General features: G+C 33.9%; 1 protein-coding gene and 1 long non-coding RNA gene across 3 annotated transcripts in view; one reads left to right on the top strand and one right to left on the bottom strand.

Moving 5' to 3' along the window:
- mal (molybdenum cofactor sulfurase) overlaps positions 1 to 7,897 on the bottom strand; it is an 83,300-nt gene extending 75,403 nt beyond the window's left edge. For both annotated transcript variants that reach the window (XM_074179381.1, XM_074179384.1), the window contains exon 1: positions 7,756 to 7,897. In XM_074179381.1, coding sequence (XP_074035482.1) covers positions 7,756 to 7,837 — 82 coding nt within the window. In that variant the 5' untranslated portion in view covers positions 7,838 to 7,897. The remainder of the gene's footprint in view (positions 1 to 7,755) is intronic.
- Positions 7,744 to 18,784, top strand: LOC141484379 (uncharacterized). Its single transcript, XR_012466609.1, has 2 exons — positions 7,744 to 7,876; positions 18,510 to 18,784. It is a non-coding gene; the product is annotated as an uncharacterized lncRNA (long non-coding RNA).
- Positions 18,785 to 21,230: the final 2,446 nt, after the last annotated feature.

Raw genomic sequence — 21,230 nt, 5'->3', positions numbered from 1 at the left:
TGACGGTCTATGGAGAAGCAGAAGTTTGACTCAGGCTTGGAAATTGCGAAATACAAAGTAAGGCATTAGTGGCCAACACCGTTGATGAATTCATTTCGAGACTAGACATCATGCCCCTCTATGGATTCGTGATGGACATAAGGAAAAACGGTTGAAAGTTGGAAATGAGGAGATTCTGCTTGACGTGCTCTCTGAACCATAAGACAGCGGCAAGGCGGTTATACTGGAGAGCAGTACTCTCTTAGGTACAAGAAGGAGATGAAATAATCGGCTTTATTCATCAACATAATAATATACAAAAGCAAAAATAATGATGAAAGGCGAAGTTCAGCTTAAGCTGTTTTTCAACTTAACCTAGTTAAAAAGACAATTATAATAATATGATAGGATATTTGAAAGTTATACAAAAAATTGAAAAATAAATGATAAACTGCAATAACATACCACAAAAGAGAGTATTAACGGTATCCAATTGAACTATACAGCTGATTTCAAGTGCAGTTTCAGTTTTTCCTTGAAGTTATATAACGTATGGTATACAGGCTGATTCACGGTGGATGGCACATTAGACGTTTCTGGTGAACCAGACAACGGATCACTTTGAAAATTTAATGGAGGGCATATTCGGACATTCTCTAGCCAACTAAAATATTTTCGACAATGCGGTGTTGCCGCTTCTATTAGAAAGCAGTAGCAACTTTGATTTTTCATATGGAACACTCTGTATATAATATTATTTTTGGAATCTCCAACAATTGCCCGACAACTTTTTTTGATATTTCCCTATACCTATCTGTTACCGTTTTCGAAATAAAAATTAATTTCAATTTTTTTCTTCGAAAATCATGACTTCTAAAAATGCCGATATCTTTTAGTTAAGAAGTACTATGATATAGCGAAATTTGGTTTGGAGTTAGGTGATACTTGGACACTTCCCACACGTCAGCCTAATCTCCGTTACTTCAATACAGGGTGGTAAAAAAATACAGTTTTTTCGTTTGCTTGAAAAAGTTGCTGAAATTTGATTATTTTAAATGGAACACCCTGTATATTATTGAAAATTCGGAAAGCTGCTGAAATTTGCTTTCTTTCTATGTATATCATACCTATACCTAACTAGTCAAGTTTCGGACTTATGAACATTTATTTGTGAAAATGTCCCTTCAGAATGGTATTTCCATTCGGTATTTGGTAAGCAGGCCATGATTACTATTTGACAGTAGCGTTGTGACATTCTCCTAATAATATCGACATTTTCGTCACTTCAGAAGTTGCAAATACCTTCAAAACGATGGAACAAAACTATTCAAACGAAGTTCTTATGAATTTGTTTATTATTTTTGGACAGTGTGACAAAATTATCAGCAGAACATGTAGAAAGTTCAATGAAATGTATCCGAATCTACCGCCAATGAACCTCAAGAAATTTATACGAATTCAGAACAATTTCAATATGTTTGGATAAACTTTAAAAAAGCACCAAGAAACTTGAAATTGGAAATATTGATATGAATAATTATAAAAAAGTAAAACAATCATGTGGAATATTTCAAAATATGTTCGAATCGCTGGCCGTTCACTTCCAAGCACTTTAAAATGCGGGTGTTGACTGCTTTCGTGGTAGCAGATCTGATTTCATTGGGATCCAAATCTTCAAATGTTTGGGCAATCCTTTCTAACAATTCATCTCTCGAACGCACGGGTATTTTGTAAACTTTTTCTTTAAACATTCCCCACAAATAAAAATCTAATGGATTAAGATCGGGTGATCTCGCTGGCCAATTCCATGGTCCCAAGCGCCTCATCCACCGATCGTCAAATAGTCTATCCAGTTCTGCGCTCACTACTCTTGTGCAATGTGCAGGAGCTCCGTCTAGTTGGTACCAACAGTTTCGATAATCTTCGAGTGGCAGATTATCCACGAAACTGTCTACAGTATTCTCCAAAATATTCAGGTAGCTTCTGGATGTTAATGACTCCTCGTATATCACGTACCTCAATTTGTTGTCCATCAACATGCAGAAGACATTAAAACTAAATTTTTCTTGAAATCCGGCTTCTTTTGTGACGTGAGGATTTTCACTGGACCAATAATGACGATTTTTTATATTGAAAATCCCTTCTCTCGAAAATTTCGATTCATCAGTCCAAATAATTTTATTTAAAAAAAGTGGATCTTCTTGAATGCGTGTCAACAACATTTCACAAAATTCTACTCTTTGTTGAGGATCTTGAGGCTTCATTGCTTGAATTTTGGTGAATTTATAATCATGCATTTTATGTCTTCGCAAGATTCTTTGAACCGATGAATATTTTATACCCAAATCTTCTTCAGCACTTCTTATCGATGATTCGGGAAATGCGTGAAAATATGCTAAGACATTAATCTGGTTGTCTTCGAAAGTTACGGGTCGAGGCAAGTTTCTTGGTGCTTTTAAAGTTGATCCAAATGCATTGAAATTGTTCTGAATTCGTATAAATTTCTTGAGGTTCATTGGCGGTAGATTCGGATACATTTCATTGAACTTTCTACATGTTCAGCTGATAATTTTGTCACACTGTCCAAAAATAATAAACAAATTCATAAGAACTTCGTTTGAATAGTTTTGTTCCATCGTTTTGAAGGTATTTGCAACTTCTGAAGTGACGAAAATGTCGATATTATTAAGAGAATGCCACAACGCTACTGTCAAATAGTAATCATGGCCTGCTTACCAAATACCGAATGGAAATACCATTCTGAAGGGACATTTTTAGTCCGAAACTTGACTAGTTAGGTATAGGTATGATATACATAGAAAGAAAGCAAATTTCTGCAGCTTTCCGAATTTTCAATAATATACAGGGTGTTCCATTTAAAATAATCAAATTTCAGCAACTTTTTCAAGCAAACGAAAAAACTGTATTTTTTTACCACCCTGTATTGAAGTAACGGAGATTAGGCTGACGTGTGGGAAGTGTCCAAGTATCACCTAACTCCAAACCAAATTTCGATATCATAGTACTTCTTAACTAAAAGATATCGGCATTTTTAGAAGTCAAGAAAAGTTGTCGAGCAATTGTTGGAGATTCCAAAACTAATATTATATACAGAGTGTTCCATTTGAAAAATCAAAGTTGCTACTGCTTTCTAATAGAAGCGGCAACACCGCATTGTCGAAAATATTTTAGTTGGCTAGAGAATGTCCGAATATGCCCTCCATTAAATTTTCAAAGTGATCCGTTGTCTGGTTCACCAGAAACGTCTAATGTGCCATCCACCGTGAATCAGCCTGTATAATAACTGCCATTGCGATAGTAACATAAAATATTATTTTATTCATTGAGATCGAGGTCGATCACCCGTTTCTTCGGTGTCGATATTTTTCCAGTGAAAAAGCGCTGAATTACTTTATGGCTGTCGGACCTTCAAGCGTCGATGTGGTCATGTTAAAAATTATTTAGACTAAACAAACGAATGTATTGCATCCTGCCGATGATCATACGGAAGGTTGAAAAAACGCTGATATGTGGCTAGCGTAGCTGACGCGAGAGCTTGGCAGTTTTCTTCAGGAAGGCACAAAAAGTCGGTCACCAAATCTCGTCGAAACGAGATCGGAGGTCTCATCCCTCAGCTTCCGAGGCTGAGGGAGGTGGCCTAAATAGGGGACTTAATTCGTTTGTAAGCGTGTGGTGCGAAATTTAAGTAAAATCGGTGATGAAATCAGAAACCGGTAATGGGTACAGGGGAGTTAAAATTAAAGTGTTGGTGTTGAAGATACACCGGTTCAACAGAATCTATGGTTGACCATGAACCACCCAAAGAGGCGTTATGTGAGTGTTTGTTATTTTTTTACTAACCAGTTGATGTTTAGAGAGAGTTCACATACTATTTATTCTGAGTCCATTTTCCATTTGCAAAGAGATTATATATTGTTGGGTTCCTAGTGCTAATTGTTTAGCTAAAGTTGATAATACAATTACAGAAAAGGGCGAAAATTTGAAGTTATACCACTATTCCTAAAGTAAAAGTAAGACCGAGTTGGTGTGTTTGTAGTTATCCAACAGGTTGAATTATTAGTAAATAGCATGGTAAAATTGGCGGCATTTCCTTGTTCTAGTTTTTCTACTAATACCTACTTCATATTTGAGACCTTGGACTTTCATTTTCTCTTGGACTGAGAAAAATACCATCCACATAGAGTAAGATGAAGTTAAGAGAACAAAAACAAATCAGACTTTTTGTCAATCTATCGAGAAGAGAATAGTGAGTAAAAAGCATTTTAATTAAGATTAAAAATTCAGTTCTGGAACCACATAATGTGAGAGAATTTAAGTAGGTATACCAAATGATCAGATTTCAATAAGACCGGCCTTCGTGCGATCGGCACGAACCCTACAGCTTTTTTCGGAATTGCCTAACTTCCAAATTTTGATGCGGAAAAATCTGCATCTGGTGACAGCGTTGCTAAAATTCTTTCAGAAAATTAATAAATGAGAAAGGAGCATTTAAGGACTAGAAAGCTCCTAATATTACAGGTGTTTGAACTCACTGGGAAGTGCATTGTAGACGACAACTGAATTATATAAGAAACTTCGAGTGAAACAAGCTGTGGAATGATGAATTTATCACGATTTCGGGTTTTAGAGTGACTGTGTTTCAAATGTTGCGTATATTTCAAATAAATGTGGGTTTTTTTTTGAGACATCAATTTGTGAGTTGCAACAAGATGGTTCGATTATGAAGTATTTGTTAAAATTCAATTAAGGGATAGAGCTTACAGAGATTTTCGAAATAACTCTAATAATGAAACTGAAAGTAAATGGCAAATTTTCAAACGATTTAGAAATGAGGTGACAAACCTTCTGAAAGTAAAGAAAAGGCAGTACTATTTTGATAAGATTGATATATTCAGAAACAATCCAAAAGAAATGTGGAAAACACTAAATAAATTAGTCAATGAAAATGATCTGAACACTCCACTCAATATAATTTTTGATACATTAGATGGGCAAAAAAACTATAAAAGACAACTTAGAAATTGCACAAAGTTTTAATCACTACTTTCTTGAAAGCATTCACAGTATAATTCATAGTATAAATATTAATGAAGACTGGACCAACTTAAATAATAATATATACATGCCATTCGATAAATTTGAAGTACTCACAATGCCTCACTTACAAAAAATAATCCGCGGTATGAACAATAAATTTTCTATTCATGAAATATTGAACTGTAGGATGCTAAAGGAGATATTTGAAACTATAGGACATGCTATTCTAAATTTCGTTAATACATCGTTAACTACTGGTGAAATTCCACAAAGTTTGAAAATTAGCTTTATTGTACCAATTTTTAAAAGTTCCTAATACCAATGAAGCTGATGAATTTCGCCCAATCAATACATTACCACCTATCGAAAAATTACTCGAAGTGGCTGTATACGATCAGTTATTACATCATGTTGAGTCAAATTGTATTTTAATGAATAATCAGTCAGGATTTCGAAAACAGTTTTCATGCGAGTCCACGTTACAATTAACTTTATGCCATATAAAAACTCAATTGGATAATAAGAAATATGTAATTACTGTGTTCCTTGATCTGAAGAGAGCATTCGAAACCATTGATCGTAAAATATTGTTGGTTAAACTCAAGCAATATGGGATAAGGGGCAAGGTATACCAATGGCTAAATAACTACCTCCAGCAACGTAGCCAAAGGGTACGTTTCAAGTCTGAAGTTTCGTCTGAGTTAGATAATGATGTTATTGTTTCTTTTATACATTAATGATATTAACCTCTTTGTGGAATGCGAATTCATTAACCTCTTTGCTGATGATACCTTAATTGCTTGTAGTGACGTCTGCCTAGATACGGCTATTCAAAAAATGAATAATGTTTTACAATCAATTAGCAAGTATTTGAGTTTGAATAAATTGAAATTGAATGTGTCTAAAAGTCAGGCTATGATATTCACAAGTAAATACAGATATGATACCATTAATATTAATAGCCTTAACCTAAACATCAATAATGAACAAATTGAAATTGTATCGAATATCAAGTATTTGGGCTTCCAGTTGGATAACTTTCTGAACTTCAATACCCATTTCAATTATATTCATAAAAAAAATTCTTTATTTTTTCTCTCGTATAGCCCAGGAATTATCAACCGAAACAAAAATCACGGTATGTAATTCAATTATTCAGCCGCATTTTGATTATTGCTCATCAGCCCTGTTTTTGTTTGATCTTACTAAGCTGAATATGCTACAAAAACTTCAAAATCGTGGCATGAGAATAATTCTGAGAACTAATCGTCTCATCCCCATAAGATCTATGTTAGCAACGCTTAATTGGTTCTCAGTCGAAAAAGGAATGTATTATTTCACCTATCAGTAAAAGTTAGGATTTAGTCGTGTTCAGTTTCAGATTGTGAGCAGCTGACATGTGCGAGAGATTTTCCAGATCCTGATTGACTTTATGAACAGCTTCTTGTCAGTTATTTTTACTGAATGAATAGTATAACTAAGTATCATCTGCGTACTGATGTATACGGCGGTTATTTATTATGTTATGGAAATCCGAGATGTATATTGAAAACAAAATCGGACCAAGAATTGATCCCTGGGGGACTCCGAAACAAACTGGTAAAGCATCAGAATATCTAACATCTATACATACAAATTGCTTACGATTTTGTAGGTAACTCCCTAATAACATAGTCATTAGCTATTTCAATAAGTTCCTGAGAACATCCGAAAGAGATGTATGCATCACGAGAAAATAGCTATTCGCAGTGGTTAAATCGGTGGATCACTACCACTTCTTTTTATGTAGTCGTAAAGTCTTGATTAGGTCAGTCCACTCAGCACTACGGTGGATTCTCAACTTCAAAACACTACAAAGACAAATAACCAAGTGGCTCAAAAAGTTACAAACTTACTATTTTGAAATCCGAGGAAATAGTCGTGAAAACGCAGATATTCTTTTAAGAAGACAACATACGTACATTATTCCTTACTGCATTTTTGACTGTAAATTTCATATATATTATGTTGTATTAAATATTTCCCTCTGATAAAAATTACTGAACATATTCAATTCAGTATTTACATATTTGTCTAATTAATAATGTCATATGTACAGCCTCAAAATATTAATGGCTTGATTTATTTATTAGTTCCATAACTAATACTCTTGTCAACTGAAATATATTTTCAATTACACCAAATAAATTGACATTATTAATAAGAATAAAACTGTTTTTAGATAGTAAACAAATGCAGATACCTAACCTCTCACTTTTTTTCCTTTTGCGGACGCCCATGGTGTTTTAACCACCTTTTTAATTGTTCACAATTATGAGCCTCAACTGAATTATAAACAAGTGAAGCACCATCAATGGTTTTTTCCAATAATTTATTTGTTTGTAGAGATAACATTCTTTGCCCAGCCATTGTTGATTAAAACAATACGAATGTTTTGAATTACCGCCATTTCAATATGACAGCTACGCTTGCGCTCGTCTTATAATGAAAAGGCCTATTGAAAAATGGTAGGTGTACAGAGTCGGTAAATGAAAAAATAATAATTCGATATTTTTCTCTCAGTGTACTTTGTAGATGTGGATGAGTTCACACCCATTATTTATTTATATTTCGTCACTAAGTGGTAATGACGTAGATACATAAACAGCTGATAAACGTGTGTTCTGATAATTATATACAACGGGCTATTACCCATCAGTCTTAGTTTTATGAACTCACCTTTCATTCTAGTAAATTCTTGTCCAATGAGATTAAATTGCTCATTGGAATAAACTGGTTCATATGTGAGAAAATCTTCCATTTCAATGCAAACAGGACACTTCACGTTATCACAAGATAAGTAAGTCACTATTCACAGTTTGGGTTCATTCCGTTTTATGAATTTTTCCCAGCTGTAATAAACAATGAACAGAAAGTAAATAAAGCAGGACATAGATATGAAACTCACTTTGCATGTCTTACATAATATATCTTACATAATAAGATATATAAATTTCGTGTACACAACAATGATCCGATACAGTTTCTTGATTAAATAAAAAACAAAATAACTTTCAACTTATCACACAGTGATATTACATCTACCAGAGAATAAATATTGGGCGATTTAATATAGTTATGAGTGAATTTTGATTGCTAAATGAATATTATCAAATATAACAACTGACTTATAGTTTCTTGGAATGATTATTAAAGAAGGAGTTATCTTTAGTTCATTATGAACTTTGGCTTAATACCTCGTTTTTTTAGATAACAAATTTCTGAATCTTAGTTGCGTGACTTCCAGGAGAGAACATACAGTGTGTCCCAGCTAAAACTTGTCACCCCCCTAATCTGCGAACTCGTGAAAAAAAATTAAAATCGCTCGGAACCGTCGATTTTTATTTCCAGGGGAAAGCCTTTTACCAATTATATCATCATTGTATTGTCAACCCCTCATTTCCAGCACCCCCTACTTCAAAATTTTAAATGGGACTACTATTTACTTCTGATGTACTGTTTGGAACCTTTGGTGTAGTAATGAATATTTTCCCCAACAACAAATCGTTATTTTTACACCTCGACACGTGTTTCGATCACCAAGTGATCATCTTCAAGAGGAAGATAAAACTGCTATACTACTTGTGATACATCATTTTGATACACTTGTGATACATCATTTTGAAGAAAATTCAATCCCAAATAAATCGGTGTACTGAAATTGAGGATAGATCAAGTGTTATTGAAGTTTAAATGAAAACTAAGTTTTATCAAGATATTTCTATTTTACATCACCTAAAATGTAATCATCATTTAAAAGGTTCAAGATGTGAAGCATTCGGTTCCATACAAAAGTATAAGCGATTTATGAAATGTCTTCGCACAATACAATAGATATAGCACATAGCAATAGATATTCCAGGTATATTTCATGAATATACATTCAAGGATATTGTATTATGCTATGAATATGCCATGGATATATATATATATATATATATATATATATATATATATATATCTTCTGGAGAATATTCCCTGGAAGTGCTCCTGGCGAACCTTTGATATATTTTAAGAATATTCCTTGGGAATATTCTTGGAATATCTTATAATATTCTTAGAATATCTAAGGTATATTCTATTAAGAATATTCCAGGAATAGAACCCGAGGAATATTCATAAAATATTCAGGATATTCTTAGTTTATTGTAGGAATATACAATAGGGAAACAACATAGAATATTCTTTAAATATATTTTATGAATATTCTAGGAATATTTGGAATATTCCAAGAATGTGACGAGTTAACGCTATTAGGCATGTATATATTGCATTTTGATGCAAGATTCACACAAGTAATAAAACACATAATATTCATAAACAAATATATTTCAAAAACAATATACGCTGAAATATTTGACGTTTCAACCAATATTGAAGATAAAAAATCTAATTCAAAATATTTATTCACTGAATAAAATATTCCTGAATACTGTCATATTACAAATATTAGAAATGTATTCAAATTAGGATGTTCCTACTCTCAAACAAATGAATACTAAAAAATATAGGTACTAAAATAACAACTCTGTGAGTTCATCAGCACTAATTAAAAAATGATAAATATATCATTTCATTGAAAAAGAAAAAATGTATTACATCAAGATATAGGTTAGGTTAGGTTTCTCACTTCAAAAAATAAACCCACAAATGAAGTATTTAAAATGAGTGGTGTATGATGGGTTCTTCAATGAATTTCACTTACCTAAAGTTATCCAAACTTTGCTCACCAGAATAGTTTTCCTTATATTTGTCCAACAATGCATCAGCCAGTGTTTCAATAGTAATACCGGGAACAAAATGTACATTAACGTTCATTATCACTATTTGAAAGTGGCACAAAAAAAACTGGAATAAAAATCAAATAGATATTTTTCGCTTAGGTTACTCATGAACATTTACAACATTTTATGACTTGGAGAGCAACTTGCATTGTCTTGTTGAAAAGTACTCATTACGTTTTCAGTTCCTTGGCGCACCTGCCTGTACCAGGTACCACTCTGTTTCCTTTTGGGCAAATTGATACTATCTTGAAAACGAGTGATAAAAATTATGAAAACAAATGATACAAAAGAATGTGTCATTCACTTACTTATCTCTATTGAAGATAGACAACTGAAATCACTCTAGTTCAAACATGTACTTAGTCAAACCAACAAATCCCACACACCAACTCTCCTCGAGCCTAAAATGAGGTATAGTAGGTTAATCACTATGACTTTACTATCGATACTATAGCATTTTACTTACTTTTCTTAAATACTGAATATATGCAACTCTCCTGTTTGAAAATCCAAAATCAAACTATTCGCTGTACTGCAAATTGGACAACCCCAAATTACAAATGGTACACTGAACGTGAGAGAATCATACTTTGATAATAACACCAATACACCATGCATTACACACGCGAACCTGCCACGTCCACCGCCATGTTGAATCAAATGGCGAATTTAACGCAAAGGTACCAAGCATTAAGGGACAGCCGCTTTCACAGAGCTTATTCGACTTCCAATTCTTCACTTCCCCATTTCTCTGTTTCCAGGATTTTTCGCTTTGTAATTAAATAATTTCAAATACAAAAAGACAAATAGGATGATAATTAACCAATTTATTGATGCAATTGGTTCATTTATTGGCCCATTCAAATTTTTTTGTCGTTTCCAACAGTTGCTGTTGGAGAAATTCATCCAGAATCTTCGCGTTGAGTTCAAAAAGTGGTTAACACTATCAGGGTTATATACATTAGGTTATGCATTCGATTAAGATCTTCAAATATTTTTGTTTTTAATAATATTGAATTATTTGAATACGTTATTATAAGATAATTCAAAATTCCATTTTATAGAATATTCCAAAATATACTGTGAGGATATATTTTAAGAATATACCATATGGTATATTCAATCGACAATATTCTTAGAATATTCAAGGGAGAATAATCCATTTATAGACATTCTATGCACATTCTTTCGGGAATAATCCTGCCATATTCATTCAAGCATATTCTATGAATATTCTAAAGGCATGTATATATTCCAAGAATATTCTATGAATATTTGGAATATATACGTTCGTTTTATGATATACAGGGAATATTCCATGAATATCTGGTGCTGTGTGGGAGCGATTCTCAAACTGTGGTACGCGTACCACCAGTGGTACGCAAAGCACTTAAAGGTGGTACTCTATAAACTTGATTTTAATAAAATTTATTCACAAATGTTATCTATTACGTTGTGCATATCAGCGCTGTGAGTTCGAAACCGCATGCGCGTAATATCTTATTCATTGTTGGCAACACTGGAATCGCCGCCCTTGATTCACGTCATCAGTTTCCTCGTGGCCGTCGGTCGTTGTGGTTGGTTTGGTCGATACAAGTGATTTGCTGTTACTGATTCCTGCGAATTTTTGCTTATGAAAAATGAATAAGTGGCTTAAAAGAGACAAAAGAACATCTGAAAATCCCGGACCATCGAGCTCCACTTCAGAGTCGGAGCCTATACAGGGTGATGACAAAAACAGTTCTTTCAAAAAACTAAAAGTAGCGATTAGGAAATATGATCCTGAATACATTAATATGGGATTTACATTCACGAATATAAATGATGAGCCAAGGCCCCAATGTGTAATCTGTTTAGAAATTCTTTCTAACCAGTGCATGAAACCTTCGCTATTAAAACGCCACTTTAATACAAAACATTCAGTATTAGAAAATAAACCTAGGGATTACTTCGTTCGGAAGTTAACAGAGATGAGAGGCACAAAAAAATTAATGTCGAATTTCACCGGCAGCAACCAAAAAGCAGTAGAGGCATCCTTCTTCGTGAGTTTAAGAATTGCGAAGTGTGGAAAAGCACATGCCATCGGTGGAGAACTAGTTCTACCTGCCGCAAAAGATGTGGTAAAGTGTATCTTTGGTGAGAATTCAGCTAAACAGCTTAATATTATACCATTATCCAATGATACCATACGTCGTAGGGTTGAAATAATGGCATTAAATGTTAAAGAAAAATTGGTAGACCGGATAAAAAATAGTATTTTTTTTGCAATACAACTTGATGAGAGCACAGATGTAACAAACTATGCTCAGCTTATGGTTTATGTGCGGTATATATTTCAAACGAAAATCGAAGAAGAGTACTTATTTTGTGAGGCGTTAACGGAACGAACTACTGCTAATGAAATATTTAAGAAAATTAATGATTTTTTTGTGGAAAATGGACTAGACTGGAAACAATGCGTTGGTTTTTGTTCGGATGGTGCTCGAGCCATGACAGGAAAATACGGAGGTGTAACTGCCAAAGTAAAACTGGTTGCAGAAAATTGTAGTTTTACCCATTGCAGTATCCACAGAGAAGCTTTGGTAGCAAAGCGAATGCCCGATCAATTTAAACATGTTCTCCATGAAGCCATTAAGATAGTCAATTTCATAAAATCTCGAGCCTTAAACTCGCGTTTATTTTCAAAACTATGCTCTGAAATGGGAAGTGATCATATTCAGTTATTACTACACACAGAGGTAAGATGGCTTTCAAAAGGAAAAATGTTGAACAGGTTATTCGAGTTGCGTTCTGAAGTCCATGTATTTTTAATGGAATCCAATTTTGAACTGCGTGATCGGTTAATAGATGAATTGTGGCTCACAACACTAGCTTACTCAACAGACATATTTAATCAATCAAATGACCTGAACTTAAGCTTACAAGGTAAATCAAATGATCGATTTTCTGTAAATGACAAAATAAAGGCTTTTATCAAGAAATGTCATGTGGTGAAAAATAGTGTTTCAAACAAAGACTTACAGTCGTTTACCAATTTAGAAAATTTTGTGGTTGAGCATGAAATAAAGATTAAAGATGATCTTATTTTTAACATAAAGCAGCATTGTCAAATGCTAATTGATAGTTTTAAAGAATATTTTGACGAAGATTATGCTCAGTTTCTTTGGATACGACAACCATTTATTTTGGATAGCATTCCTGAAACATTAAAACAGGATGAAAAAGAGTCCTTAATAGAACTATCTTGTGATGGGGGTTTGAAAATAGAGTTTTCAAAATTAGAATTGGCCGAATTCTGGACAAATATTAAAAATGAATATTCAGCCTTATCAAAAAAAGCATTGTTATTTTTACTTCCTTTTACGACCACCTACCTGTGTGAAACTGGATTTTTTTTTTTCATTTACTAAATCGCTTCAACCTCTTGGGTTATTAGCGAAAAGGTTACTATTACAACGAAAAGGTTACTATTACAATTTTGTTATGATATTGATTAATCTAACGTATTCTATAATATTTGTATAAGAACAATTGCTGCCGAGTGCTTCTTCTAATGTAGGTGGGATATTACAATTTTTTCTTTCTTGTTCGAATTGCGGGCAATCTATCAAAATGTGTTCTATTGTTTGTTTCATGTCACATATATAACACATTGGTTCAGGTTCCTTTTTCATCAAGTAGGCGTGTGTTAAATTTGTATGTCCGAGTCTCAAACGCGTTATCAACACTTGTGATTTCCTGTTCATCGGTAATATTCCCCATGGTTTCACTGAAACTTTGATTTTTCGCAGCTTTCTAACTGAGTCATTCCACCGGTTTTGCCACGTTTTTTGCAACTCTGATTTCAGGTGGTTGTTCAGGTCACATACTAATAGATCCGCTACGTTTATTGCATCTGCCATATTAATTGATGCTCGAGCGAGTTTATCTGCTTCCTCGTTTCCACTGATTCCCACGTGTGATGGGATCCAGATGAAAACGACTATCTTCCCTTTTTGTTGAGCTTTGTATAACTCTTGTTTGATTTTTGCTGCCATTGCGTTCTTGGGGTATATTTTCTTCAGAGTAACCAGAGAACTGAGAGAATCTGTCATCAGTACATAAGTGAGTTGGTGTGTACTGTTTATATGTTTCATGGCTCCATAGATAGCATACATCTCAGCAGTGTATACACTGCTTTGGGATGGAAGTTTATATTTCAGTGATATATCTTGTGTGATAACCGCTGCTCCAACTCCTTCCACTGTTTTCGATCCATCTGTGTAGACTTTCGTGTAACCGGGATATTTGTCCAGAATATTATTTAAACTTTGAATGATCAGTTCTCTGTTCGTTGAGCATTTTTCAAAACGAGTCAATTCTGTTATCATTTTTGGTTGTTGCACTATCCACGGTGGAGGAAATTCAAAACTTGGTGTGAGGCAGGTTGGTAGGGTTAGATTAAGGTATGAAAGATCCATTTGTACTCTATGATGGAATGGTTTTGTAGTTCTTGGCTTGTTGTAAAGTGTTACTGGTCGTTCATTTCTATTATAGAGGTTCGATCTGTTACTAGTAGCATGTGTGAGTCTTAGATATATTCTTCTATCTTCAAGGGAAGGTTCTCCAGATTCGCTGTACAAACTATCCACTGGCGTTGTCCTGAAAGCTCCTAGTGCTAGGCGAAGTGCGGTGTTGTGAATACCATCCAATATTTTCAATGTGGTTTTATTTGCCGATGAGTAAGCTGCAGCTCCATAATCCATTTTCGATCTTATTAATGATCTATACAGAGACAGCAATGTCTTCCTGTCTGCTCCCCATTCTTTATTTGCTAGTGTTTTTAATATATTTAGCCTTGCTTGACACTCTATTGCTAATTTCCTTATGTGTTCTTTCCATCTCAACCTTTGATCAAAAATCATTCCTAAAAATTTCACTGTGTCTTTCTTAGGTAATTGTTCGTTATTCAATATTAACGATGGGGGGTTGACAATAGTTTTCTTCCAGAATATTACATGTGCTGTTTTAGTTGGTGAGAATTGAAAACCAGTTTTTTGAGACCACTTTTCGATTTCATATAGAAAGTTTTGTGCTATAATGGTAAGGTTGTCCACACTTTTACTCTTTCCGAATATAACCAAGTCATCTGCGTATAAGCGACCTTTGAGTGGTAGTTTTAAATTATTCATAATTTCGTTCATGGCAATGATGAATAGTGTAGGGCTCAAAACCGATCCTTGAGGTATTCCATTTTCTTGCTCTCTTTTCGAGGATAGGACACCATTGGATTTCACTCGAAATTCTCTATTTATTAGGAAGTTGTTGATGAAAGAAAGGCAATGTCCTCTAATGTTATGTCTGTGTAGGCATTTAACAATTCCTTATCTCCAAGCTGTGTCATATGCCCTCTTAATGTCAAAAAATATTGCAATTGTTTTCTGTTTATTAGCGAATGCTTCATGAATTTCATTTTCTAGGGCCAAAATGTTGTCTACCGTTGATCTATTTGGGCGAAAACCATTTTGGTCTGGGCTGATGATATTTCTGTTTTCTAATGTCCACAATAATCTTCTGTTTACTATTTTTTCTAATAGTTTCCCCATAGCACATGTCAATGATATTGGTCTGTATGATTCTGGGTCGGTTCTCTTTGATTTTGGTTTCAATATTGGGATTATAGTGGACTCTCTCCATTTCGTTGGATATTTGTGATGTAGCCATATTATATTGAAGAGTTTCAGCAGATGTTTGTGGGCATTAGATGGAAGATTCTTCAGAAATACCATGGGAATGTTGTCTGGTCCAGCACTCGGTTCTTTACAAGAATTTAGGGCTTCCTCATATTCCTTTTCTTGTATAGGGATATTGAGTGGGTCGTTTCCTCCCGTTGTATAGTCGATCTGATTGAGTTCTTCGATATTTTTCAATTTCACGAAGTTTTCCTCATAGTTGTTATTGCTTGATCGAGATTGATAAATATTTGCTAATGTTTCTGCAATTTGATGATCTTCGACTATAATTTCATTGTCTACTTGTAAGTGGTTGATTTTATATTGATGATGAGTTCCTGAAATTTTCTTTATTTTCGTCCAAACCTCTGTCGTTGGGGTTGAGCTGTTTATTGTAGACACATAGTCCATCCATGATTTTTTCTTTGCCGTTTTAATTATGCATCTAGATATTGCTCGAAGTCTTTTGAATTCCGTTTTATTTTCTGGTGTTGGTCGTCTTTTGTATTTGTTGAATGCTTTTTTATAGTTTTTTATAGCTTCTGCACAATTTTTGTTCCACTATGGCACTGGTTTATGATGACGAATGTAAGTTGTTTTCCCTACATATAACTCCGCTGCTTCAAGTATTATTTTTTCAAAACTTTCATGACTGTCGTCTTTATCTTCTGTTGTTATGCAAGTAGATATTTTATTTTCTATATGTTGCGAAAAAAGCTTCCAGTCGGCATTTTTTAAATTCCATTTTGGTAAAGGTGGAGTATTATCATTAGGCTGATATGTTTCTAAAATTATTGGATAGTGGTCACTATTATAGGTATACTCCATTCGTAGCCATTTGAAGGATGGATATAAGTTGCCGTCGCAAATCGTTAGGTCTAGTGGTGTAGCTACCCCTGTTCTGATGTTGAACCTTGTTGGGCTACCATCATTCAATAGACACAAGTTGAATTGTTCTATTGCTTCTTCTATAAGATTTCCTCTGTGATCCGAGTATGTGGCTCCCCATGAATGATGGTATGCATTCATATCTCCTAGTATTATTCTGGGAACTGGTATTTGTTCTATCAGTTCATGGATTTGTTTTCTAGTTATTTTGTCCCCGTGTGGTAAATATATATTACAAATATTTATGTCTGTTTTACCCTTTATCGAGACAGCAATTGCCTCTGAATTTGTCTGTAGGGGAATCTTTGTAGTGAATTCTTTTTAATCATTATTGATACTCCTCCACTTGCTACCTTTTGATTTGGTCGTATTTTATTAAAATTATGAAATTTCTTCAAAGGCTCTAGATCTTCTAGTTTGAGATTAGTTTCTTGCAGGCAAATAATATCTGGATTTTCTTCCGCCATAATAATTTGTAGCATAGGTAGGTTATTATAGAGACCATTGATGTTCCACTGTAAAATTTTATTAAATGGTACGTTATCCATGAATGTAATGACAAAAAAAAATGTTAGTTTTGTGACAAATCACTTTCATTGTCAGTGGTTATATCACTCTGTAGTTGAATATCCAGGTGTTTTAATAGGCTTTTTCTCAATTTGGTGATTCTAGTTTTGATTGCTCTTTCTTGTATATGTGGATATATTTTTGTTAACATGTCGATAAGTCCTGCATAGTTTTTCGTGTAATTTTCAACTATATTAATTGGGTCCGGTGTTCCTTTGATATTTTCTAGTAAGTCTTTCATTTGAGTAAAATTCAGTAACATTGGAGGATTCTGTTGATTTATGTAGTCTTCAAGTGTGGCTGGTGGAGGGTCTTTTGCAGTGTTTTTTTTCTTTGGATTTGGGGAACTAGTCATTGGTGTTTTGAATTGCAAAGTTATATTCGTATTTGGATCAGGTGGAGTTTTTGTTTCGTCTATGCTTCTTTTAGCTCGGTGCTGAGTACTGTTTGATGCTGATTCGTTTGGAATTTCGGACTGTACCTGGGATTCTCCGCTGCTGTAGTATTGATGTAGATATTATCTGTTGATGGTGGAGGATTCAGTAATGTAAGGATTTGAGGTAAGGGTGACGGATTGGGATTTAAATTGAGGGTATCATTTGTGGCTGTATTGTTCGTTGTTGTGTTGATACAGTATGCTGCTATATGACCTGTCTGTTTGCATTTATAACAAGTTTTGCTGTCATTAGATATGAAGATTCTGTATGTGGTATCTTCGAACTCGATCAAAACTGACTCTGGTACTGTTGTATTCATTGGACTAATGAAGACTTGTCTACGGAAACTCAATATGTGGCTGAACTCCGGTAATGTGGCATTAATTCTCAGTGGTGTCATTGGCGACAGTAGTGTGATTCCCATTTTCTCCAGTTCTTTGATAAGGATTTCATTGGGTATTGAGGGACAGACATTTGATAGTACAATCCTTTCTGATGGCGTTACATAACGCCGAACTTGTATTCTGGTATTGTTCATTTCAATGATTCCGCCATGTGCAGTCATGAATTTGTCCACAATACTTTGGGATGCAAAATACACACATATTCTGTTATTTGAGAGTCTTGAAGAATATATAATGTTTTTTGGGTTCACTATTTCTCCTAAAGGTATAAGATATTCTTGTAGTTTGGCTTCCTCCATCGCGGGAAATCTTATTGCCTGTTCTTTTGATGGATATCTATGTTGCGTGAGTACGGTGAAATAGCTTCTGTTGATGACTGGTTCTATTTGACAGTTCCTAGAACTCCTGTATTCAGGAATATCTTGATTTGTTCGCGACATCTTTATTTTATAGTCCGCCCCTGTTCCCCCATGCACGGTGCCGTACAGAAAAACAGGTATTGGCCGACTTCGCTTACTGATAAGAGTTCAGAGTTCGATATTTGCAAGAACACTAGATCAATTGAATAACAACAATCACTTAGATTTATAATAAAACAATTTAAATATCTATATGCCCTGAGCAAATTTTATTTTTCGTCAGGTAAGGTTTAAACACACCGTTCTCTACCAAAGCCGAGATCGGACTCCAAACTGGATTTTCTGCTATGCTACAAGTAAAAAATAAATTTCGCAGTAGGCTTAATCTTGATCCAAATCTACGAATGAAACTAAGCAATATTGATCCTGACATCGATTCCCTTGTTGCAGCTATTCAGAACCATCCTTCTCACTCAATTTTTGGACTGGGTTAGACTTTAATTCTTATTTTGTAACAATTATAATGCCCTTTTTGAATAAATACATTTTTTACTAAAATTAGTGAATTTTATTATCTACTTTTCTAATATGTGGTACGCGATTGACGCAGAATTTATATAAGTGGTACGTGTAAAGAAAAGTTTGAGAATCGCTGCTCTACAACAATTCTCGTACGTAGATCATCAAGAGAATTTCTCTGTGTCATATAAACTTCAGATTTCAAATAACCCCATAACAAGAAGTTTAATGGTGATAAATCATGAGATCTAGCCGGCCATTCTACTGGTTCACGCCTTCTAATCCATCTCCCTGTGAAATTCTCATCTGAAAATTGACGTAGGTACAGGTGCAACAAAATGAGGAGTAGCCCCATCTTGTTGAAAAGTGAGCTAACCTTCAAGTAACTGAGTGATTCTGCCCAACCAGCAAAGTTGTTTTATAATTCCATGGTGTTGCAACAGTTTTATTTTATTAGTATTTTATAATTACTTCCAAAATGCTAATTGATTGTATTAGATGATCGGTGAACACAATACAGTTGTAGGCAATAAAAGTGTTTTATAAATTTGTCATAGAAATGTTTGTGAAATAAAATTATCACAGAAACGTTTTTACAACTAACTTATGAAACTTATTTTCCTATAAAAGTGAATTGTTTTGTAGCAGTTTTATAACACTTTTCTGCGAGATTTTATGATAGTTATAAAACTATTTCAAGCTTATTTTATAACTGTTTTCTGTAGCTTTAATGAAATTATTTTATTAAAATGCTTTCAGACACAATTTTATCTTCATTACCATATTGTCACTTCAATGATAATTTCCCAACTATTTTATAGTATGGTATATTTACTAAAATTCCAAAACATTAACATAACTGTTATAAAATCAATTTGCTTTTGCTAATATATATTTGCTGCCACCAAGAATAAAATGCAGCATTCAAGAACAACCAAGCTGACATGAATTCCTAATCACAGCTTTGGAAAATTCTTCAAAACTTTAGTTGTATTTAGTAAGAATATTTTTGTTAAGTTATTCAAGTGGGGCACCATCAATGTCGTGGTGGAAATTAGTTCTTCAGCAACTTCTAAATATTTGATTTTTATTGAATTCACTTATGGGGTACCCCATAAGTGAATTCAATATTTTCAAGGCATTGGGTTTAGTAACCTTATTATTCACAATTTGGAAGATCGTAAAATACAAAGGGTTTGCAGTTTCAGTTTTTAGTTATCTATTTAGGAAACCTGGATATTTTGTTCTGAGTGAAGCAGTTTCGTGTTACAACTCTTTGACTGATGACAAATTCAGGTACAGCAAGGTATGCTTCACAGACAGTATTCAGAAGTAACTCCTCGAATAACTAATAACTACTGTCATATAGACGTTGTCCCATAAAATATACATAACTCTGGCTTTTTCACACTTTTTGTGACAACTTGTTGGAATGAAAATAATCCTGCTTGCTTTTTGGGTTGCATAGAATTGATAATTTTTTCTTGTTCTGTATCGTCATTCTTCAGCATTCGTTCTAACAGTTCTTCTTCAGCAATTTGGTAGGTCATCAAATGACTTTGTTTTAGTTTATACATCATTGTAAACCAACTGGCTTCGGGCATAGAATTGTGGTTTCGTATTAGCTTATCAGCATCAATTTTTGGCCAAGAGAGTTGGTTATTATTTACCCATGACGACGGAACTATGGTGAACATATATACCTAAAACGTAGATAAAATGAGTCAAATCCAGCTTCAAAAACACAAAACTATCAACTGAAAATATAGCCCTGAATTATCAAATATTTGATCAATTATTGAAGCTAATCAAAAGATATATTCTACATCAAAAACTTACCCGTCATTTCCACTAAACGCACGACAAATGAAATATCAACAATATTTAATCCGCGTTCATATAGGTTATGTCTAATATAACATGTATTTAGCATTAGACAACGAATACTTATCATAAAAAAGGTAATATGTGATGAATATAAGTAATTTATATTATAAGAGTCACCAAAGTGTCATTTATTAGCAAAAATATTGCCAACTAACTTACAAACAATCACAATAGTTGTGTACCGACAGCAGAGCCACAGCGGAGCAGAAAGGCAAACAAATATTAACAGGGCCGTATTCTTAGTATTCTGTGTAAAAAAACCATCAAAATAACGGAATACTTAGTTGTGTTTCGAAAAAATATTTCATATAGAAATGAGTTGTTGGGGTTGGATGGGAGTTCAGTTTTAGCAGCTAAACCATACAAGGTGATTCACGGCATTTAATTCATTTAGGAGTATGTAGGTTTCCGATAATTTTGTGATTTGAGTGTATGCTTTTGCGTTTAAATTCAATTGTATAGGTTCGCTATCCGCTTTCTATAATTAATTCGTGACAGTGTTCGTATCCATAAGTATTCGTTAGTGTAAATGGCTTTGATATTGGGATGTTGACTAATTGACGTATGATTAATTTTTGTGGTGGGTTCGAATACTCTA

This window comes from Leptinotarsa decemlineata, unplaced genomic scaffold, assembly GCF_025532065.1.
Source record: "Leptinotarsa decemlineata unplaced genomic scaffold, Ldec_3_MD MMD2_P_RNA_scaffold_14, whole genome shotgun sequence".
Classification (NCBI taxonomy): Eukaryota; Metazoa; Arthropoda; class Insecta; order Coleoptera; family Chrysomelidae; genus Leptinotarsa; species Leptinotarsa decemlineata.
This window is presented reverse-complemented; position numbering and strand designations above follow the sequence as displayed.